Source organism: Peromyscus leucopus, chromosome 7 (assembly GCF_004664715.2).
Source record: "Peromyscus leucopus breed LL Stock chromosome 7, UCI_PerLeu_2.1, whole genome shotgun sequence".
NCBI lineage: Eukaryota > Metazoa > Chordata > Mammalia > Rodentia > Cricetidae > Peromyscus > Peromyscus leucopus.
Window position 1 is genome coordinate 140,542 of NC_051069.1, and position 24,245 is coordinate 164,786.

The 24,245-nt window shown below is 43.4% G+C and overlaps 1 protein-coding gene and 1 pseudogene across 2 annotated transcripts in view; one reads left to right on the forward strand and one right to left on the reverse strand.

The window, feature by feature from the left end:
• Nucleotides 1-2,459, reverse strand: part of Rfx7 (regulatory factor X7) — a 97,684-nt gene extending 95,225 nt beyond the window's left edge. The window contains exons 1-2 of one of the 2 annotated variants that reach the window (XM_028865435.2): nt 2,062-2,459; nt 1,742-1,904 (exon numbers count right to left, since the gene is read on the reverse strand). In XM_028865435.2, coding sequence (XP_028721268.1) covers nt 1,742-1,902 — 161 coding nt within the window. In that variant the 5' untranslated portion in view covers nt 1,903-1,904; nt 2,062-2,459. Of the gene's footprint in view, nt 1-1,741; nt 1,908-2,061 lie in introns of both variants that reach the window. The other variant, XM_028865442.2, reaches the window with a different exon arrangement.
• Nucleotides 2,460-15,349: 12,890 nt separating this feature from the next.
• Nucleotides 15,350-17,132, forward strand: LOC114691912 (annotated as a pseudogene).
• Nucleotides 17,133-24,245: the final 7,113 nt, after the last annotated feature.

The window sequence follows — 24,245 nt, forward strand, 5'->3', positions numbered from 1 at the left end:
CCATACAACTCACTCGTTCTGTGGAATCACAAAGTCAAACCCTTCTCCTTTAATGTTCTCATAATAAAATAGCGTTACTAATTCAACCTTTAAAATTCACCTTTCTTAAAAGATTTGAGTCCTTTAACTGGGATGTCATGTCCCTCATTTGAGGCTAACAAACAAGGATGTTTTACTTCAATTCAATCATGGTTTCAGGGGCCCTAAGTTACATTATCCAGTGATAAAACATCTGGCTTTGTGGAACTCAAAGCCAGAAATTAATCATACCTTTATTTATTTAGTACAGCTTTTAAAACAGGGTGAAGGTATGTATCTACTGCGGTCTCCCCCACCCTGTCATAAACACACACACATACAACCTTCACACATCTAACCTATTCAAGTTGCCACATAACTATTGTCAAAGTCTTAAAAAAATTCCTTTTAAAATAATTAAGTTTCATATTAAAATTAAAAGCGAGACATTCAACTGTCAGCTACTGTGTGGTAGGAAACTAGTAAAGCCTGCACTGACCTACTTCATATTAGCATCATGATGGAAGCATGCCAAGAAAATAATGAGAATTACTATATAACAACTCTTAATTTTATATTTAAAATTGGTTACTGTCTTGAATGTTCAAATGCTGTACACAGAATGCCAGTTGCTTTATGATACCTTTGTCTTTAAATTGTAAGTTTTATTATTTTAATAGTCATATTTAATGATGAACCTGCTAGATTCATGCTCAAAAAAAAAAAAAAATCAAGGCTATTTTTTCCACATCATACTTAACTCTATTTTAAAACTTCTATTAAAAGCAATCTTAGACCAAATTCCAAATATTGCTTTCCATTTTAAAAATAGTACCACGCTTTTTAAAAGTCAGTTAATAAAGAATCCTACAAAATAATGCAAGTTCCCATTCAGTGCACATTTGCAATGGTTCTCATAGAAGATGGACTTAACTCTGGGTATTTATTAATATCGTTATCAGTCTTTAAGAGTTCAATTAACACTGAAATATAGCACATTCCCATACAAGAAACACAGGACTAGTAAAGGTTGTTCCGTCTAGTTCCTTTTTAATAATTACACAAAAATAGCAAGATGGTTTACATTTTTTAAAAAATGTACTTTACTGTGTAAATTACCACATTAAAATAAAACACTTAATGCCAAAAGCGGCATTTCCTTTACAGTCAATGCAAAAGATAAATTCCCGAGAAGGGAAATTCGGTTCGACAATAACGGAGGCAAAGCCGTCCACACACAGCAGCTATTCCAACTGAATGGAAAAGACACGTTAGGTTTTGTGCTGCATATCAATGTTGCGTACAATGTCTTGTTTGGTCAAAATTCACAATACACTCCTTCCTCCATGACTACAAAAGGACTCAACACATTTCACGTTCCAAGTTTCCAATTCACGCCACTCTCATGCCATGACTTAATCTTGACCCATATTTCCCTTACTGTGGGTGGGAAAAATGCACAAATAACTTGTTTATCTGCTTACAATCGAGGAGGGGAGGGAAGCATGGTGTGTGTGTGTGTGTGTGTGTGTGTAAGGAGACCACGGGTGGGTGCAATCTGCCCCCTCCAGAGGTGCCACAGCCGGGTGCACGGCTGTGGCACCCCACCTTCAATGCATGCATCACCTCCCCTTCGGATGCCGCCGCCGCCGCCGCCCCCCACCCCCTTTGCAGCAGCAGTGTGCCTAGGCTGCTCTGCCCCGGCGATGGAGGATCCTCTTACCAGATGGAGTTCTTGATCTTGTGTTGCAGAGCGCTGGCCTCTGTCCCTGGCAGCCCGGGCACAAGGGCTGGCAGAGCCACCCCGGGGTTGGGGGCGCTGAGGGGAAGCGGCTGATGGGCATCGGGCGGCTGTGGTGGCGGCGGCTGTTGTTCCTCTGCCATCGCTGCTGGAGGGGAGGGAGGGAGGGAAGATGGGGGCGCGGGGAAGGGTGAGGGAAGAGACGCGGAGGGGAGGACGACGAGGGGAGGAGGAGGGGGAGGGGAGGAAGAGGAGGAGGAGGAGGAGGAGGAGGAAGGAAGCTGGATAAGCTAGGCCTATACCCCAGGGCTCGAGTGAGTCGCTTTCGCCGGCCGCCTGAGGGACATCCCCGGGGAGACCGAGCGCCTCCTCACGGCTCTCCTCACGGTTCCTCTCCCCGGGTTTTTTTTTTTTTTTTTTTTTTCTCCTTGCGGTTCTCGTCACGGTTCCGCTCCCGGTTTCTCCTCACGGCCCCGCGCGTCACCGCGGCAGGGGCATGGCGGCGCCCCTCAGCCCCCGTCAGCGGCCCGGGGCGGGGGGGGGGAGGGCGTCTGAAAAAAACGAGGTCCGTGGCCAGGCGCCCCCCCTTCCGCCGCCCCCCTCCAAAAAAGAAAAAATCCAACCCGACGGGTCTCTCGGGGGCCTGCCTGCCCGGCCGCCCTCACCGCCCCCCGCCCCGCCCCGCCCCGCCGGGGGCCTGGCGCCTCCGAGCTCCCCCGCGCCGCTCGCTCGCTCGCTCGCTCTCCCGGCCCCGCCGCCGCCGCCGCCGCCGCCGCCGCGGCCGCCGCTGCCCTGCCAGCCCCGAGCAGCCCAGCGCGCGCAGCCGCACTGCGGCCCGGCGCAGACGGCACAACACCTACCGCGCGGCCGGGGGGCGTGGACGCGCGTGTGCGGGCGCGGCGCGGGGGCCGCAGGGGGGCGCGGGGCGCGCGGGGCGGAGCGGAGCGGAGCGGCCGCGGGCCGCGGCCCAGGAAGCCGCGGCGGGTCGGGGGTGGGGTGGGGTGGGGTGGAGGGTTGGGCGGCTGCAGGAGGACGCGAGGACCGCGTGGGGCGGGCGGGCGGGTGGGGGGGGGAGGAGCGGGCTCGCGTGACGGCGGCGGGGGTGGGGTGGGGTGTGTGTGTGTGGGAGGTGGGGGAGTGGGGGGGGTGGCCCCGTGCGACCGCGCGCGGCGTGCAAGGGAGAATTGATTGCTTCCTACAGCGTGGAAGGTGAAACGAAGCAGCCGCACGGCCCCCCCCCCCGGGCCCCCACGCGCGCGCGCGCGTGTGCGTGCGTGCAGGCGTGCGTGCGCCTCCCCTCCCACCCGGCGGGCTGGCTTCCTCCCTCTGTCAGCGGACCGCGCTGGAGCAGGTGAGAGCTTCGAAGTCGACTCCTCGGAAGCCTCCCCTCCTCTCCTTCACTCCCTCCCCTTTACTCCCCCCCCCCCCCCCCCGCCCCCAAGAAGAGCCAGCGCCGCGAGGTGATTCGGGTCTGGGAGGAAAATGGCAAGTGAGGAGCTGGTGGAAGTGTTTCCTCGGTCGGGCATTCAAAGCCCTCCAAATCTGGCCCCACTTTAGCTACCCAATCACAGCCGCCTCCATCCCCCCTGCAAGAACTCCCAGCGCCAATCAGGGAAGTCTCCATGCCATCCTCGGCGCGCAGCAGATTCATTCTTCCTTGGTGCCTTTGCCCATGCTGTTCCCCACCCCCTTGCCAGGGGTGCCCTCCCTGCTTTATATTCTCAGTTCAGCCCAGGCTCCGAGACACAGCTCAAGTCGCAGCTTGTCAGGGTCCCTGGCAGCCAAGGCCCCTCCTGTTTCTCAAAGAAACACATGTAATACAACATGGAGGCTCTCAAGCTTCGGCCAAGAGCTCGTCCTTTGCAGCCATCTAAAGCCACCCCAGCCGGAGACTGCCCACCGCTCGCTCTCTTGCCATTCATACTTAGAGAGCTTTGCTGGCTCAGAGTGAGACTGCCTCCAACAAGTCAGTCCTCCCCCGAGAGTTTGGAAGGATTGGCTTGTCTAGGTGGGGCTGGTCAGGAAGGCTAAGTGCCTGGGTGGAGAAGAAGACAACAGCCCAAGCCTTTGGCACCAGATGGAACAGCTGCGCAGCTCTCCCTGACCTTTTTCTGGGCCTGTGGCTGTAATGAGCCTTCCAGCTCTGAACTTTTCTGACCGTGTTTCTGTCGGACTTCTACCTGTCCGATTTTCTGGCCACTTTCCTGGGTGGACTTTGAGCTAGGAGGCTCTGCCACCTTTCAGACTTCCAGTGGGTAGGGAATCTGATTGGCTTGGGTCGCGTGGTCCTTTGAGTGCTCTGTTCCTTGCCTTGGCCTGAAACTCTCTTGTTTTTGTCCATGTGGCCTCAGGCCCGGTTCACGGACTCCAAGCCCAGACTCACCCTGGAAATGTTTGCCCCTGGTGGGGTGGAGGGATGGACACTTGTGTGCAAAATACAGTTTCTGCATGAGAATCGAGACTGTTCCAAGGACCCAGTGCATGGATTGTATCACACAAATGAGCCCCCTTTTCACAACCTAAGGACACAAACGGCTTTAGGCTAAATGTAGGTTGCAACTGAAATTTATTTTGCACATATGCCCATGTCTCCTATGTATACCGCATTTTTCGGGCACTAACTGGTACAGTTCACAGTGGCATAACTGAAGATTAGCTAGTGGTAGCTAATGCTCGTTGAAGACTTATGCTGCCCTATTAGCCCCTTTGTACACGATTATCGTATGCTTCTCCAAAACTATGTAATATGGGTGCTATTATTCTCTGTATTTTGCTGATGAGACAAAAGCCTAGAAAAGTTATTCGATTACTAAACCTAAGAGCCAGGGTTCAAATTGTGAATGTTAGTTTTAGACCTCGCCAGCTGTTGTTGAAGCTAGGATTGTAATGGAAGATCTTGAATGCATATTTGTAGATTCTGTGTCCATGGGGAAGATGCTATGGGAAGACAATGGAAGCCGGGCAGTGGTGGCGCACACGCCTTTAATCCTAGCACTGGGGAGGCAGAGGCAGGTGGATCTCTGTGAGTCGAGGCCAGCCTGGGCTACAGAGTGAATTCCGGGACAGCCGCCAGGGGCTGTTACACAGCCTGAAACCCTGTCTCTAAAAACAAAACAAAAAAGACAATTGGGAAAAGTGGCCAAGAACCCCTATTAAAAAAAAAAATTAACCTTCTGAAGATGATGGTTTCACATTGCCACAACCTGAGGGGGAGATTCATCAAAAAAAGGCAACCGATACCTGCTAAAGGCCTTAAGAATAGGAAGTCGAGAAACAAAATGTCTTTAAAATAACTTCACTACCGGGTGTCACACAGGCTGACTTCCCGAGTGCAACTTCAGAGTTTTTAATAGGTTCCATAAAGAGCTACGTATTCCACAGCCACCACTAGAGGGCTGTCCAGAGTTACAGCCCTGATTTGCCCTCTAGCGGCAGTTCTGAACAGAGTGTGTTTATGCTGACTTGGGGCCTTCAGGGATTGGCAGCCAGGCAGTTGGAGCACACATCTGGAACCATTAGGTTCAATCAGCCATGAGAGGGTTTGCGAATAGTAACAGACTGAAGAGATCCTATCACCAGAATGAGACAGCCTTTCAGGGAAAGAAGGATCAGGGCTCACACTTGACATTTGAGAGGTAAGTTTGGGCTTTGTTATAGTTTTCATAGGAAACTGAATTTAAAAACTATGCCTTTAAGAAACCTGAAAAGAAAAAAAGGTAAAGCTACCTAAAAATTTGGGTGGGATTCAAGCCAAACCCAGAGACCCTGAGTAATTCATTTTCTCAGTTTCAGTTTACTCCCCTGAGAGGTAATATAAGACATTTTAGTAAATACGAATTTTTAAGATGCATTGATTGCTGGACAGTGATGGCCCACACCTTTAATCCCAGTAATTGGGAGGCAGAGGCAGATGGATCTCTGAGTTCAAAGCCAGCCTGGTCTACAGAGTGAGTTCTAGGACAGCCAAGACTACACAGAGAAACCCTCAAAAAACAAACAAACAAAAGCAGCATTGATTTTTGAGCACATTCCAATCGCAGGGAGTATAAATGTCTTTCCCCTCTAGGGTGTATATGACAATAGGAAAAAAAACCATGAGGAATGCCAGTGTAATGGGGAAGAAAAGACTCTGGACGTGGAGTCAGAAGATCTGGGAATTCAAATGCTATTTCACTTTTGTGAGCATGAAAATAATGATACACAGGGTTATTGTAAGGAACAACGTGTAGATTGATATGTAAACCACTGAAGTGTCAAAACAAGAGAATTGGCAAAGTGGCTGTGAACGCCTCAGAAGTAGACGAATTTATGCTAGAAGTCCCAGGACAGAATTCCTGGCTTCTAGGTGTTTAGTAAATATCATTTAAATTCAGTAATTAACTTCAACTTTTTTCTAGTACTCTTATGTATATAAACCTCATCTCTAATAAAAAAAAAAACCCTCATCTCCTTTATGAAACTATCCAGAGTGTGACATAAATAGTTATACTATACTTACCTCTATGGATTAATGAGGTAAAGTTCACATAATGTACTAAGTATGAAGAAATTAATACCACAGAATATTATTGGGTGCAGAAAATATAAATAAGATGTAGGTCCAACTCAAAGTAGTTTATATTATGTGAAGCAGAGAGATGTAGTGGGTATTTGCTCTGCCCATGACCTTGGTCTAGCTGGCTTCTAACATATTGACATATAAGAGATGAATTCGAAAATATAATTGTCTTAGTTTATTTTCTGCTGGTGTAATGAGACACTATGACCAAGGTGTCATAAAAGAAAACATTTAATTAGGCTTACTGTTTGAGAGGGTGTGACAGTAGGTCCCCATGGGGGAGAACTCATATCTCAAACCACAAGTAGATAGTAGAGAGTCCACCTAGAGTGACCCTTTCCAGTGACACTCCTCTTCCAACAAGGTCACAGCTCCTAATCCTTCCCAAACAGTCCCACCAACTAAGGATTAAGTATTCAAACATAGGAGCCTATGGGGGCTATTCTCATTCAGATCACCACAATAATACCTACTAGTGGTAGAGATAGATTGGAGAGAATGGTCTGTTGATGTTAGAAGAACTATCTAGAGAAGGCCTCTTGGCTTACCTTCGAATTGGGTATCCTTTAAATGAATAAGAGGCAGAACCTGGGTGTACTAGCTAGTTTTATGTCAACTTGACTATGACTATAGTCATATGAGAGGATGTAACCTCAATTGAGAAAATGTCTCTATGAGACTGGACTGTCAGCAAGCCTGTGGGACATTTCCTTAACTGGTAATTGATTGGGGAGGGTCCAGCCCACTGTGGGTGCTGTCACTTCTGGGCTGGTGATCCTGGTTCTATAAGAAAGCAGGTTGAGCAAGCCATGACAAGGAAAGCCAGTAAACAAACTAACATCACTCCAGGGCCTCTGCATCAGCTTCTGCTTCCAGGTTCCTACCTTGACTTCCTTCAGTGGTGGTCTACGATGTGGACGTGTAAGCCAATAAACCCTTTCCTCCCCAACTTGCTTTTCTTTTTGTTTGTTTTCAAGACAGAGTTTCTTTGTGCAACGGTCCTGACTGCCTGGAACTCGATTTGTAGACCAGGCTGGCTTCAAACTCAGACATCTGGCTGCCTCTGCCTCCCAAGTGCTGGGATCAAAGGCGTGCGCCACCACCACCACCACCACCACCACCAGGCCCCAACTTGCTTTTGGTCATGGTGTTTCATCACAACACTAGCAACCCTGACTAAGACACTGGGGGAAGGAGGCAGCCTGAGCAGTGGTGGGATCCATTTGATGAAAGAAAAATGCAAAGTCCTGAGTGAGCTGTGGCCAGATCCTTAATGGAATGTAAGTGACGAAAAGGGTGGTGGGGAGTCTCTGGGTTTGGCTTGAATCCACACCCAAATTTTAGGTGACTTGACTATATGTTTTGTGTTTCAGATTTCTTAAAGGCATAATTTTTAAATTCAGTCTCCTATGAAGAGTATTGTCAGTCTACCTCACAAAACAGTGCTCTGTTATTAATTATGATTGTTCTGTCAAATGATGATGGGTCCTAAAATTGGTTTAATCACTGATATTATGTGCCCTAAGCGATGGTGGTTTAGCATAGAAATGATTAATTTCTATCCCATTCTCTGTTTTCTTGTCACCTTAAATATATAAATATCCTCTTTTCCCTTGACTGTAACATCCTCTGCCTTCCTCCATCTCAAGCCTTTCCCTCTAGGAGCTTAAAGTAGAAATGTAAGAAGCCCCTCATGTCATTTAGAAGAACCAGGAAAGAAGGACTCCTACACCCTCTACCCCTTCCTTGCCCAATTTCTGATATTTTTATTTCAGAAACTAATGAGTATTTCTTTGGGCTTGTCTTTCAAAATTCAAGTAGTCCCAGGAGGGAGTGCTATGTTAAGTTCCATTGCTATAATAGGATTTACAGTCTTGCCTTTAATTGCATTAAGAGAGGGGAAGAAGGGCTGGAGAGACGGCTCAGCCTTTAAAGGCTAGGTTCACACTCAAAAATATAAGAGAGGGGGAGAAGCGGGGGAGCGGGAGGAGTGGGTCTGAAGTAGGAGATAAAGAGGAAGCGATTACAAAAGAGACATGTTGCAGACTTTAAAACTAAGTGAATATTGGCAAATTTGGACAGAGGTTCTACATGTCTTATATGCTAAGAAGTCCAATGTGAAAGTGTGAGTTCTGTTAGAGCACACGTTTTTCATCCTGAGATTAAAACAATGGTCTATTAAGGCACGCTGACCTGTTCTTCGAATACTGAGTAAGGCTGTTAGTGCTATCTGGCTAGGAGACCCTATCTGTGCAAGCCCTTCTTTCAAGTTCCCTTTACTTATCTCTAAGGATTAATGGGCTAAAGTTCACATAATGTACTTAGCTGTTCAAGTGAAAGATATAAAAATGAATGCCAAATACAGCTTGAATTTCACTTAGGAAAAATTTCCACTGTTTGGTAGTAGATACATGTTTATGTTGACCTGAATTTTCCTATATTAAGGAGGGTTCAAGTTAATATCAACTGTCTGAGTTTTAAAGAAAGTGTTTACTTTTCCTTGGGACCAAAAATCCGAAGTAGAAATCCAATACCTCAGAAATTCAGGCCAGCAGTAGCTATGAACAGAAGCAAGTTAAGTCAAAGTATATTTACCTAACTTTCAAAGTGGCAATGAATAGACCTTAAGAGCAATCCTACGTACAATGAGGAAGTCAGAGCAGGTGTAGGCTGAACTGGAGCGAGCCTAAGCATAATCCACAGATGATTTCAGTTTAAGGTGCAGTAAAGTACACACAGTATACAAATTATTATTCTGGGACCTTGAGAAAAATTAAACACAAAAAAAGATACTGTTCTTATCTTCAAGAGGTTCATAAATGTAATCGGAACACTAAACATACACTTTTTTTTTCACCAAAGTGAGACAATAGTATAAGCCTCTTGAACTTGCTCTGAAGAGTCTGTTCTTTCTTTCTTTGTGGGGTCTGGCTTTTCCGTACAAGTCAGGAGTCTACCATTAAACAACTCACATGAGACCACACACACATACATTATATTATCTTATATTTCAACATAATTTGTACAAGAGCTTTGCCCCAAAAAAGTTAGAAGTGAACTAGTAAATTGATTCCTTTCTTATAGAATATGACCATGATGAGAAAGGACTAGGCAGTTGTCAGTAAAACTGGTAGCTGAAAGACACAAGAAAAGGCCTTCTTCAAAACCATTAGACACCAGTAACCAGTGGAGACAGAGACTAAGCAGGAAGTGTGAGAAGACAAGCTGGAAGGGCTTCCCAAAGCTCAGATGGTTGCTTAGTGACGGTAGAAGCTTGATGGGATTGAAGTCATTTTCAGATGGAACACTAAAGTAAGAAGGGCATGAATGAGAAAAACAGATCAATAGTCTGGCACTGGGGGACCCAAAAATAACACAAGTGACCTCATACACTCTGAAAGAGAGCTAGGGAATGGAAAGTCCACTTAGATGCTATGATGGTTCATTTTCATTTTCAATTTGATTAGATGAAAAAAACCCTGGGCATTAATATGGCCCATTTTTAGGGTGTATGTGTTTGCTCAGGGAAGACCCACTCTGAATGTAGGTAGCTCCATCCTCTTGGCTGGGTTCCAAGACTGAGCAAAGTGGGGAAAAGGAGAACTCCAGGTGAGTACCAGCACTGTCTCTCTCCACTTGCCGGTCCATTGAGATGTGAGCAAGCAGGTGTACATGCCTATGGCTTCAGTCTCAGGCAATTCCTGCCACTATACCTGCACCATGTATTGCCGATGTGCCTTCCCAGCCATGGTAGACTACACCATGTGCCAAAATAAACCTCTGTACCCTAGGAAGGGTCTCACATATCCTAGGCTGGCCACCAGCTCAATGAATGTCCGATCCTTCTGCTTCGGTATGGTGCTGGGGATTGAACCTTGGGTTTCATGCATGCTAGGGAAGCATTCTACTGACCGAGCTACATCCCCAGCCCAGTATTTTCTTTAAGTTGCCTCTTGTCAAGTATTTATTTGGTCATAGCCATGAGAAAAGGGTCTAATCCAGTTACCAGTGCAGCTCTAGAAATTTATGTGTCTCCTCAGACCTCAGGAGCAGGTTTGATGTGACCCTCTTCCTTCATAGAGTTGTCTACATACAAAGATATTTCCGACCATCTGAGGGACTCACTCTTCAGTTCAGAATGGCATCGTCTCTGAAGGCTTTCCTCTCCACTCCCCGCTCCACCCACACCTCCACCTCTCTTCTTGTCTTCTGGGGTACCTTGCACAGCCTATGTCAGACACTATCTCATTATAGGCTTATTTCTTGGTTCCTGTTTCTGCCTGTCCTGTAAACTGTGAATCACATGTGGTCAGGAAGTGTGTTTTTAGTCTCTGTATCTGCAACATAAAAAGTGGTCGGTGCTGGAGTAGCCAAACAGTCCATGTTTGTTGAATTGAGTTACTGAATTAGAAAAAATCTAGGTTAAGAAACAAAAGCTTGAATACAAGAAAAGGGAATGGGCTGGCAAGCAAGCTTGATAACATATCTGTATAATAGTGGGAAGTTAAGGACTTAATTTGTACTTAGAGTTCGTCTTCTGTGACACTGTACAACGTTTCTCAGCAGCTGATTTTATCTCTTCAGGCTGACATCTGCTGCAGAGACTGGAGCCTTGGTGCTAAAGGCATCCAGGCCAGCCCATTGTTCTCAGAGAAAACAGTCAGCTATGTCCAGTTGCTCTTGTGGATCCAGATCCACACCCTTGGATGGGCCAGGCTTGATGCTCACTCTCAAGGGGGTTGTGTGGGTGGAAGAGGCTAACATTCCACCTGACCTCAGCCCTCTTCTTTACCTCTTTGGGCTTGTTTTCCAGCTGGTAGAAGTGGCGATTATAAAAACCCTCACACGACTACATTATGGATTCAATGAAAACCATCATGAAATTACTATCTCAATGCTTTATGCATAGTAAGAGCCAAACACTTGTGATTTTTCCATTTTTTTTCTACTTCTGGGAGGAAGAGGAAGGAAGTGAAGACTCGGAGAGTGGTAGGAGACAGGACAGAGACAGGAGTATTGGAAGGCAAAGTGGACCAGGTGTGCTAGTGTAGACTTTTATCCGAGAACTTAAGAGAAGCTAAAGCAGGACGATGAGTTTGTGGCCAGCCTGGGCTACATAGGGAGTCTGAGTCCAGTCTGAGCTACAGAACGCCTATATAGAGAAACAGGAAAAGAGAAAAGGGGAAAAGAAATGAACCGAGAAACCAAAGAGACAACAGCCTGGTTATTGTGTCCCTGCTTAAAGTCTGATGAAGTACAGATACTTCCCAGAAGCCACACTATTCCTAAGTAGCTGCCTTTTGAGAGTCCTCAATCAGAGCATGGAAGGACGGTCAAACACTGCCCATGGACAGCAAGAGATCAGCTCTCAAGGGCAAGGGGCAGACTTGCCTACACCAAGGAGAAAACAGAGATTCAACAGTTAACATCTGTTATTGTTTGACTCTGACATGTCCACTCCAGCTCGTGTTTTTATCATTTGTTTGTTTGTTTGTTTGTTAGTTTATTATTGTAGGAGAGGGGATTGTGTGTGCCACATTACCTATGTGGAGGTCAGGGAGCAACTTTTTGGAGTGCATTCTCTTCTACCTTTACATGGACTCTGGGGATTAAGCTTAGGTTATTAGACTTGTGTGGCAAGTGTTTTACTTACTAAAACCATTTTGCCACCCCAGGCTTATGTTTGAATGCTTGTTTCTGAGCTGGTGGCATTATTTAGGAGATAGGCCTGTAGCTAGTCTTTCTCTGTCCCACCTGCCAGTTCCCAAATAACCACGTGGAGACTTTTTATTAATTATGAAAACTTGGCCAATAGCTTAGGCTTGTTTCTAACTAGCTTTTATAACTTAAATTAAGCAATTTCTATTAATCTATGTGCTGCCATGTGACTTTATTACCTCATATCCATAGTGTCCATAGTGCTCACTCTGTGTCTCATGGCATCTCTACCCTTCTTCCCAGCATCCTCTGTGCCTAGATATCCTGCCTAGCTATTGACCATTGAGCTTTTTATTAAACCAATCACAGGACATATCTTTACATAGTGTAATCAAATATTTCATAAAATAGGCCTACTTGGTGGAAGTAGGCCACTAGGAGTTGGCCTTTGAAGGGTATAACACAGCTCTGCTTCTGGATTCAGACTGCTTCCTGTGACTGCCGTGTGAATAGCTACCACATGCTCCATGGTCTAAATCATTCTGCTACATCTTCTCTGCTATGGTAGACTGAAACACTTTAAATCTGTGAACCAAGATAAAAATTTTTCCCCATAAGTGTTTCTCCCCACCACCTTTACCTTTTACCAAGGATTGAATGTAGACCTCATGCATGCTGGTCAAGTGTTCTACCATTGAACTATGTCCCCCAGCAATTCTTAAGTTGTTTCTATCAGGTATTTAGGTCACAGTAATGCAGAAGTAACTAATACCAAGTCTTAGAGAGTTCTGATTATATAGAGGTGTGCAATAGCAATTCCTCCAAATAACAACCCTAGTCCCAAAGAGAGTGGGAGAGAAGTTATTTAGTATTATTATCATCACTATCATCATTATTATTATTTGTGCTTCTGTGTGTGGGGGAGAGGGTTTCTCTGTGTAGCCCTGTGTGTCCTGGATCTCGCTCTGTAGATCAGGCTGGCATCAAACTCACAGTTATCTGCCTGCCTCTGCCTCCCAAGTGCTAGGATTAAAGAAGTACACTACCACTGCCCAGCAAGAAGGTATTTATAATCAGTTGGGAAACTTCAAGGACTACTCATAGGAATTCCAAAACAGTATTTCTCCTGCAGTTAAGGTTTTTAAAAGCCCACAAAACCTAGGGTGTAAGGGGCTGTTCTTTCTAGCTTTTCTAGGAAGGGTTTGTCTACTCAGTGTTGCAGTGTTGGAGTTACGGTCTTCAAGTGGACTCTACACAGGCTTCTCAGTAGGCAATCATAGCAGATACTATTGACACAGCAGGGATGGGAGTGCAAGTCTAAAACAGAAGAGCTGGCTAGCTCTTTTTTTTTTTCTGTCTGAAATGGTTAAATAAGTCAGTGATTGCTACTCGGTGTTGGAGAAGGGAAAAGTGATTAGGAAACACAGTTCTGCAGCCAGTGTCGCCTGCCTCTGTGAAAGGCTACTTTAAAGAAGGATAGCTGAAGAGACTACCCAATGTGTTTGAAAGGCAAACGACTCAAGACTAAATACCCCTCCACTGATGTTGATGAAAGTCATCTTGTTTTCAGTTGCCTCAGAAACATCACGAGGGTAGGCTTAAATGTTCTTTCTGTGTTGGAGATATGCGGTTTCTTTTTTTAAAAAGTGTTTGGGAATTAAAATGGCAAGATCAGGCTGGAGAGATGGCTCAGAGGTTAAGAGCACTGACTGCTCTTCCAGAGGTCCTGAGTTTAATTCCCAGCAACCACATGGTGGCTCACAACCATCTATAATGAGATCTGGTGCCCTCTTCTGTCCTGCAGTCATACATGCTGTATACATAATAAATAAATAAATCTTAAAAAAAAAAATGGCAAGATCATAGGGTGCCACTTGTAAATGATGTTCCATAGTGTTCTGAAAGTTTAAAGACCCTGTGTAGGAAGGTTAAATCAAGATTTAAGAGTGGAGGAAATTGACCTCTACACACACTTAGGGAATTACAGAAAAGACTGAGAGATGGGAGTCGGGGGCAACTAATAGGTAACAGACCTGGGAAGAAAAAGTGCCAGCCATGGTGTGGATATTTTTAGGAGATGGTATCAAACCTTGGAAAAACAAACTAGAACATTTGTACCATAAATACTGGCTCCAGATTGCTGAAAGGGTAGAAGAAATGTGGGGCTTAGTGAACAGCAGAGCCTACCCTAAAAAGCAAAGTGATGAAGATTCTGCCAGCGCCCTTCCCTTCATCTGCTTGTAATGTCCAACAGTGAAAGTGCACTTGCTGATCCTGGAAGACAAGGAGCAGAGCAGAAGCAAGAGACTCCAGGAGAGGAGGTTCCTCTGCAAGTAAACATTCTGTCCCACAGCATGCCGGTCCCTTCCCCGTGGTCACTGGTCTACCTGTTTCCAGCAGAAGCAGAGAGCTGGAGGGAATCTTATCTACAGAGTAGAAGAATACAGTACAAGAAGCCTATAGGTTTATGGAAACTCCAAGCTCAACAAATAGAAGATGCAGCACTTAAAAAGAGTTGACAAATGAAAGAAAAGGGTAAGAAATTATTTTATAAGTTTGTAATTTTAAGAAAAGCCTAAGTATGTAAGTAAACCATGTGCCTGTATTACACATAAAACAACTATTCATTCAGGGTGTATTATTCAGGAAGCAAATGGTGATTTTAGAGCTTAAAACGACTGTTTTCCCTTCTTTTAGTGAGGCAGGGCCTCCCATGTAAGCTAAGCTGGCCTTGAACTCTCAACCCTCTTCCCTCATCCTCCTGAGTGATAGAATTATAGGCATGTACCACCATGCCTATCAAAAGTGTGATTTTTGTGTAGTATGGTAGTACACACCTTTAGTTCCAGCACTCAGAAGGCAGAGGCAGGCAGATCTTTATGAGTTCAAGACTAGCCTGATCTATACAGCAAGTTCTAGGGCAGCCAGGCTACATAGACTCTGTCTCAAAAATCAATCAATCAATCAATCAAAAGAGTGATTTTCTATTCTTTTTATTTTTATGTCTCTATGAGAGTATACCATATGTATGGGTGCTCACAGAGGTCAGAAGAGGGCATTAAGATTCCCTGCAGCTAGAGATCCAGGAAATTGTGAGTTGCCAGATGTGGGTGCTGGGAACTGAACTTGGGTTTTCTGGAAGAACAACAACTATGCTGAGCTTCCCCAGTACATTAAATGTTCTTTTTTTTTTTTTTTTTTTTTTTTTTTTTTTTTTTTTTTTTTTTTTTTTTTTTTTGGTTTTTCGAGACAGGGTTTCTCTGTGTAGCTTTGCGCCTTTCCTGGAGCTCACTTGGTAGCCCAGGCTGGCCTCGAACTCACAGAAATCCGCCTGGCTCTGCCTCCCGCGTGCTGGGATTAAAGGCGTGTGCCACCACCGCCCGGCTAAATGTTCTTTTTGAAATAAAAATCTTAATAGCTCTGTATCAACAATAGAACCTTTTGAAACAATGACTATATAATAAACTTCAACAAAGTAAGAGTCCAAGAAAGATTGAAGATAAAGTTCAAGAATCAGTGGGATGGGGAAAAATAATTAATTTATAGTTGCCTAACTACAATGTGATTAAAATTAAAATCTAGATTAGATTTTCACAGATCTGCTTCAGTAAAAGGCCAAACAGTAATTGTTTTAGTTTTATGATCTATATGGTCTTTCATCACAACTTGGATCTTTTGCTATAGTGTGAAAAAGCAGTTGTAGATAAATTAGTACCTGAATGGTGTACCTGTGTTCTAATAAAACTTTATTTTCAAAAGGAGGGAACAGACCAACTCCTATTCTAGATGATTGAACATAAGAGTGTCAGGATAAAGCCATGCTGAACATATAGAAGGTCTGAAACTATGATAAACATACATGTACAATTAAGTGGCAGGAAAAGTCAATCTGTCATTCAGTGACAATGGATGACATTTCTTCAATAAAAGGAAATAATTTAAAATTTGGTTAAGAAATAACAACATATCTGTTATTTAGAATATGTTATAAATAGGCTATGAAGGGGCTGGAAAGATGGCTCCATGATTTAAGAGCACTTGTTGCTCTTTCAGAGGACTGGGGTTCAGTTTTCAGCAACTACGTGGAGGCTAACAGCTTTCTGGAACTCCACTTCTGGGGGATCCAACACCCTTTTCTGACCTCTGTGGACACCAGCATGCACAAAGTGTACATACACCCATGCAGGCAAAATACTCATACACATAAAAGGAAAGAAATAATTGTAAAAAGGAGTCTTTGAGGCTACTTCAACTCTGTCATAGTTTTTTTTCCTTGTGGTGTATAAGTGCATCAACCTGGAACCAACAGTGAAGGGGTGAAAGCAGAGCCCCGAAGTGAAGCCCATGGCCTTAGAATGAAGTTCAGTGAAATGTGTGGAGTTTAGGATTGGGCAAGGGTTCATCTCAGTGCCTGTGTAGCTAGCTGTGTGATGTTTTTATCTGTGAATTCATAACAATAAAGTGATGTAAAATAAGCCTTCCATCGGTGGTTTCTTCCTTCCTGCTTCGCCGGCGTCTTTCACGATGTGGGGAAGAGGTTCTTTTTTGCCAGCACCACCTGAGGGTCCCCTGGAGCCGCGATGGAAGAGGATCAGGAGCTGGAAAGAAAAATATCAGGAGTGAAGACCTCAATGGCTGAAGGCGAGAGGAAGACAGTCTTGGAAATGGTCCAGGCAGCTGGAACAGATAGACAGTGTGTGACATTTGTACTGCACGATGAGGACCATACCCTAGGAAATTCTCTGCGGTACATGATCATGAAGAACCCGGAAAGTGGAATTTTGTGGTTACACTACGACCCATCCTTCAGAGAGCAAAATTAATTTGTGAATTCAGACCCGGGGTAGACTTCCAGCTGTTGATCCGTTTCAGAAAGGCCTGAATGAGCTCATGAATGTCTGCCAGCATGTGCTTGACAAGTTTGAGGCCAGCATAAAGGATTATAAAGATCAAAAGGCAAGCAGAAATGAATCCATATTCTAGTCCCTCATGCAGGGTACAAGGAGGACCACCCCCATGATGGTGCAGAACCCAGAACTAGAGTCTGATTGCAGCGTGCTCTGACCTGTAGAAGGTGTGGTTCCAGCTGTTGACCCATTCCAGCTGTTGGAATCGCTGCAAGTATATTTGCCTAATAAATTCTCTCTTTTGTTTAAACTAGTTTGAGTGGTTTCTCTTCCTTGCACCTAGGTGATCCCCAAGGATGGTGCCACCCCTTAACTGAACCAACGCTGAAAGTGAACAAACAGATAATTGGGCCAAGTTGAGGGTTTTGATCATGGATATTAAAAGGGCCGTTCATTTCTATATGGTTCAAATACTAAGGAAAGGGGAGATGAAATAGAACATAATCCAGCAGACTGTAGTTAAAAAGGCTGGAAAGAAGGTTGCCAGAGGGACTTTATGTTTTTACATTTGCCTTAGTGTGTGTGCGTGCACAGGCACGCCATGTCACACAGATGGAAGTCCAAGGACAACTTGTGGGAGTCGAGTCTCTCTTTCTACCGTATGGGATCCACTCAGAGATCGTCAGGTTTGACAGCAAGCGTCTTTACCCACTGAGCCATCTTGCCAGCCCTGGGTTTTTATTAATGTGAATGCATCTTTTCATGTGATTGGTAGACTGCGTAAGGGTGAGGATAATTTGAAGGACTTGAGAATTTTAATTTTTCACAAGAATTTGAATTGGTATCAAGCTCCATCTTTGTAACATTTGTAGGATAGATACCAGTTTACTGTTTGAGTTCCAGAGTACTAATAAAATATAGTTATGATGAGTAAAAAAAAAAAGTGATTTAAAATAAAATAACATACAAAGAAATACCATGTCATTGCTACCAGAAGAAAAGAAACAGGGTAACAGTGTTAGACTAAACAAACAAATTGAATGTAAAAAGAATTTGACATTCCTATTGATGAAAATAAATTCCACAAGAAGTTTTACTAACAGTGAACCTTTATAAATCACACACTAAATCATCAAAATTATGTTTATCACCGAATGTATACAGTAAAAATTTACAGAACTTTCAGAGTAGAAAATATCGTTAACTGTTGGAAAACTAACACCTACCTCAGAAACTGTCAGAGTGGGCGGAGTTTGATCAACTCAGCAAAGCAGCTTGCTTGAGTAAAGGACTTTGGCCGCAATAAACGGTGAGTGTCCAGTCTCTTCAAACACATATGAAACATTAACCAGCTTGCTAAAACACAAGGAATATGTTAATAAAGTCCCAGATAAGAAATCATTTAGACGGGGAAGTGGGTGGTGCACTCCTTTAAACGTAGTACTTGGGAAGCAGAGGCAGGCAGATCTCTGAGTTTGAGGCCAGCTTGGTCTACAAAATGAGTTCCAGGACAACCAAGGCTACATACACAGAGAGACCCTCTCTCAAAAAACCAAAGCCAAGCCAACCCCCCCCCCAAATAAATAAATAAAATTTAGATTACAGTCTTTGATTACACTGCAATAAAAATTGGAACTAACAATAAAAAGATACGAGCTAAGTTATGGTGCTCATGCCTTTAATCTCTGCACCTGGGAGATGAGGCAGGAAGATTACCTAGACTCTGAACCAAACCTGGGCAATATAATGAGTTTCATGTCATCCTAGGCTCCAGAGTGAGACCCTGTCTCCTAAACACACTGGAGTGATTTGAATGAGAATGTCCCCCAAGGGCGGCCTCTCTGGTGTTTGCACTTGGTCCCCATTAGGTTTAGGTCTTTGAGGAGTGGTCTTGCTGGAGGACGTATGTCACCGGGGACAGGAGCTGAGGTCTCAAAGCTTTGTGCCGTTCCAGGCTAGTGTTCCCTGCCCTGTGCTTGTGGTTCAGGGTGTGAGCCTTCTACTTCCCGCTCCAGCTGCCATGCCCGTTGCTTGTCGCCATGCTTCCCAGTCATGGCAGACTGTTAATCTGGAACCATAAACCAAAATAAACTCCTGCTATGAGTTGCCTTCCTCCTGGTGTTTTATTACAGTAATAGAAAAGTAACTAATACAACCACTACTAACTAACTAACTAACTAACTAACAAATAAATAGCTAAAGCTTTATATTTATAGCCAGACTTGGTACCTCAAATCCAACTCTTGAATCTGAGGCAGGAAGATTACGATGCTTTTGAGGCCACCTGGGTTACAGAGTGAGACCTCATCTCATAACTTCCCCCCAAACCAAGAATAAAAGAGAAATGTGCAAAATAAAGTTAACTATTAAGAAATGATAATACATAAATATCACAGCACAATTGTGCACTTAGCATGTTGCTAGGTGATCTACGTGAATTGTCTTTTTATTTTCATCATAATCTTTTCACAGACGAGGAACTGAAACACAGAGCTCCGGATTAAATAACCTATCCAGTGGCACACAGTTCATAAATAACAGGGTTCATATTTAAATCTAAATAAAGGGCCAGCAAGATGGCTTAGTGGGTCGGACAGTGGTGGCGCATGCCTTTAATCCCAGCACTCGGGAGGCAGAGGCAGGTGGATCTCTGTGAGTTCGAGGCCAGGCTGGTCTACAGAGCAAGATCCAGTATAGGCACCAAAACTACACAGAGAAACCCTGTCTCAACCCCCCCCCCAAAAAAAAAAAAACGAAAAAAAAAAAAAAACAAAGACGGCTCAGTGGATAAAGGCACTTAGTGCCAAACCTCACGATGTGAGTTGGATCCTCAGACTCACGTGGTGTGGAAGGAGAGAACCTGCTTCCTCAGGTTACCCTCTGACTTACATTCATGTATCACACATTCATTGTGCATGTGTATATTCAGAAGCGGTATATATCTAGGTGTGGATATATTATAAAATAAATATGAATAGAAGTCAATTATGTATATAAGCTCAAGAATCTAATAATAGAAAGTTAAAATACAACTGAGAGAAAAGTTGCTATTTAAAAAAATCCTGAAAAGAATGAAATGAGGAAGATAGAGTATGTTTGTATAAAACTAAAAGATAGTTCTTTGAAGAGAGAAAGAACAATGCCAGAAAGTGTGGAATTCGACCAAGGGAGAGGAAGCTAGTAAAAGCTAGAGCAAGAAACCAGTCTTAATTATAGATTCTAGAATGTCCAAAATGGTTATTAAATTTAAGCTCATAATTCTTGTTTGTTTGTTTTTTGAGATAGGGTCTTATTATGTAGCTCTGGCTGTCTTGGAACTCACAGAGATCCTCCTGCCTCTGCCTTCCGAGTGCTCGGATTAAAGGTATGTGCTACCACACTCAGGCTTTAAGCTCACAATTTTTAAAGTCCAGATTAAAATTTATGATTTCTATAAAACATAAATTGTTCAAGTTAATAAAAATAGAAGCAAGGAACTGGAGAGATGGCTCAGCTGTTAAGTGCACAGGCTACTCTTCCAGCAGATGCTAATGCTGTTTCCAGCACACTCATGGCAATTCACAACCCTGTGTAACTCTAGCCTGGGGAATCCAACATTCTTTTTTGGCCTCCCTGGGCACAAGACATGAATGTCATTCGCAGACATACATGCAGACAAAATTACCACATATACATGTATACATATATATATATATGTGTGTGTGTATATATGTGTATATAGTCATAGTACATATATATATATGTAATATATTTATTGTACATAATAAAAATAACTATAAAAATTGAATCAAGAGGAATACCCACCTTAAAAAGGAAGAAAATCTTAGCCACTGCAGCCTGCTATAAGGACCTTAGGTGATTTAAAAATGAAACAACGTACTGCTTATATTTCTGGAGAAATCTGAGGTCAAGGCATCAGCCTATCCAGTGCCTACTGAAGGCTTCTCTCCTTCACATATGGCACTTGCTAACCATGTCCTCACACAGTGATATGAGCAAGGCAGCCCCATCCTGTAGGCAGTTAATTGGGGTTACAGGCCCAAGGAAAACAGATGATCACATGTCCTAGTAAAACCCACAGTCAACCCTGAGGACAATGAAGTGTGAACTCTGCACAATTGGTGAGCCCGTGGGGGCCCACAGAGTCTCCCTAGTAAGGCCTTACTCAAGGTCAGAAAGTCTGAGCTTGCTTTGCCCATCAGGGATGCGTAATGGGATGATTTGGCCAAGGGCGTGGTTACTAGGTGTTTTGAAGGGTCTACACTTGTTGGTACTTTATATCTCGACCTTGCTGAGTCTTTGCCCCTCCCCTTGCTGATATATAAAAAGCCCATCATGATTAAACTCTGGGCTACTGGGTATTGACCCAGGGCCCTCCCGAAGCTATCCTGTGTCTCTGTCTTTCTCATTGTCTCTGCCTATATTCCTATCTAATACTTCCTCATTCCTCTCTCCTCCCCCCAAGAACCCTTCGACGGGTCAGAGCTAGACTCCTATGTGAGCCTCAACTCATCAAAATGATTACTAACCACCAGCCTTTGTTCTTTTTACTTTTTGGTTCTCCCATTCCCTCCTCCCCCCATTAGGATTTTTGGAGGATCTTTTTCCTACAGAGACTACATTCTTTCATCCTAACCCACCAAACAATCAGAATCCCTCCCCCATACATTCAGATTAACCTACCATATGCATCACAACTCCATGCCTAATGCCTAATTTACATATGGGCAGGACCAAATTGTTCTGTTTCCCCAGGATATTAAAACTACATTCAAACTGCTACTTGCTAACACATCTTTCCTGTCCTTCATCAGCTTTGCTTTGCCTCTCAGTAAACGTTGCTTGTTTACCTTTTTGCTGTTCCCCTTCTAACTATGAGATAGTGAATTGACTCAGGAATCTGGCAGAGTGGAGCAGGAGGGGTGACCTTGCTCCCTGGGGAGTCTTTTATAAGGGTGCTAGTAGCAGTAGTAATGCTGGAAATACAGTCCTTGGATTGGCTACCACTTCATGTCCATCATGATCACTTAGGTCATTCTTTTGGATGGGGATTGATACTTTATGCCTTCCTGCTGACTAGTTATGAGAATCCATGTACTTTTGTTTATATTGGCTTTGTCTTTATAAAACATCCTTTCTTTTTGGCTAATTGTTATTTTGTATGCCTTTTTACTGATTTGTAGGCACTTTTACATGTGAGCTTATTTAGTGGATATATTCGCAACATACAAGATATGTTGTATAAACTATATAGCAAATGTCTTTTTACTAGACTGTGTTTTCTTGATGTCTTTTAAAAGATTTATTTTTTATTATTTTTAATTACATATAGGTGTATGTGTATGCACATGAGTATGTGTACTCAAGTGCAGGTGCCCACAGAAGCAAGAGGTGTGGGATCCCCTGGAGCTGGATTTGTGAATGGTTGTGAGCCACCTGATACTGGTGCTGGAAACCAAACTCCTTAATGCTAACTTTTGACAAACTACAAAATTTCAGTTTTTCAGTCTTTTATGACTCATGCTTTTGGTGGGATCTTATCTAAGGACTTGATGCTTGCTTATTCTATAGACAGGTCAGAAGTATAGGATCCATATGGCTTGCTTCCTCTTTTGTAAATAAATTTGTATAGGAGCTCAGCAATACCCATTCATTTATGAGCTGTGGGACTGCTCTTATGTGCTAGCAGTCCAAGCCCATATGGCTGAACTTCGTTTGAATGTGGCCCTTTACAGAACAGATTTCCCAGCTCTTCTAGACTATTACCTTCCCTCCCATGTTTAGGCATGACATAACTGGAAGTGATTTTTGTAATTTTATGAAATAGGGGCTGTAATTTGAATGAATGTCTTTCAAAATTGGTATGATGGAAAATTTGATCCCCCAAGAATAGTGTTGAGACATGATTATTGAGAGGTTCTTAGGTCATGAGGACCCTCCCCTTATCAGTGTATTAATATCATTATTGTGATAGCACTGTTTGCTGAAAAACACCTTATCACTACAAATTGCCATGGTACTTTTGTTGCATAACAGGTTACTGTATATGAGCTGGCCTATTTGGGGACTGTTTTCTGCTGTACTAGGCTATTTATGATTGTAGTAATACCATGAGAAATATTATGGCCTTGTGGTAAGTCTTTTCTCTGATATAATAAGTCTCAACACTGTGTCTTCACTATGACAGGTCATTTGCATTTCCATATAAATTTTAGAATTTCCTAATAAATTTCCACAAAAAAAAATCTGTTGATATCTCAACTGGGATTGCATTGAATCAAGAAATTATTTCCAGGGGCTGGAGAGATGGCTCATTGTCTAAGAGAGCTTACTGCTCTTCCAGAGGACCTGAGTTCAGTTCTCAGCACCTCATCAGGTAGATCACAACCACTTACATCTTCAGTTCCAGGGGATACAACACACTCTTCCAGCCTGTACGGGTCTCTGCACATATCCAGAACACACACACACACACACACACACACACACACACACACACACACACACACACTCACACACACACAAAGCTAAAGAAAGAAAAAAATTATTTCTGGCAGAATTGACAATTTTTGCATCAAGCGTCCAACTCCATGAATATAGTCTACCTATTCACTTACTTACATCTTCTTTAAATTCCCTGGAGTGTTTTGTAGCTTTTAGTTTATTGACCTTTCAAGTCTTTTATCAGATTTATGAAAATATAGTCTCTTAAATTGAGATGCTATTCACATAATATAAAATTTGCCATTGTAATCATGCAAATTTAGTGGCTTTTAGACTATTAATAATGTTATAGAGATTTCATCTCTTTTTAACCCCAGAACATTTCCTTTTAGTAGTCAATATTGTCTTTCCTCTCTCTCCAGCCCTCCCATAGCTATTAATCTATTTCTTGTTTCCATGAATTTGCATGTTCTATTTATTTCACATAAATGTAACATACAATATGTAGTTTATTGTGTTACCATGTTTTGATGTGCATGCTGTAGCCTGTATTATTATTTCATTTCTTTTTATGGCTGAATAATTAAGTAGTCTGTTGCATGGAAATACTACATTTTACTTTGAAATTTGTTAGTTGATAAGTATTTGGCTTGTTTTCACTTCCCAGTTATTATAAATAATGCTGCTAGCATGCTCATGTACAACTTTTTATATAAACATTGCCTTCGTTACTTTTCTGTTGCTGTGATAAGACACTATGACCAAGGCAACTTATAGAAGATAGAGTTTATTGGGGGCTCACAGTTCCAGAGGGTTAGAGTCCCTGACCATCATGGCAGGGAGCATGGCAGCAGGCAGGCAGTTATGGTGCTGGAGCAGTAGCTGAGAGCTTTTATCTTGATCCACAAGCATAAGGCAGAGAGAGCTAATGAAGTGGCATGGGCTTTTGAAACCACGTGCCCACCACCTCAGTGATACA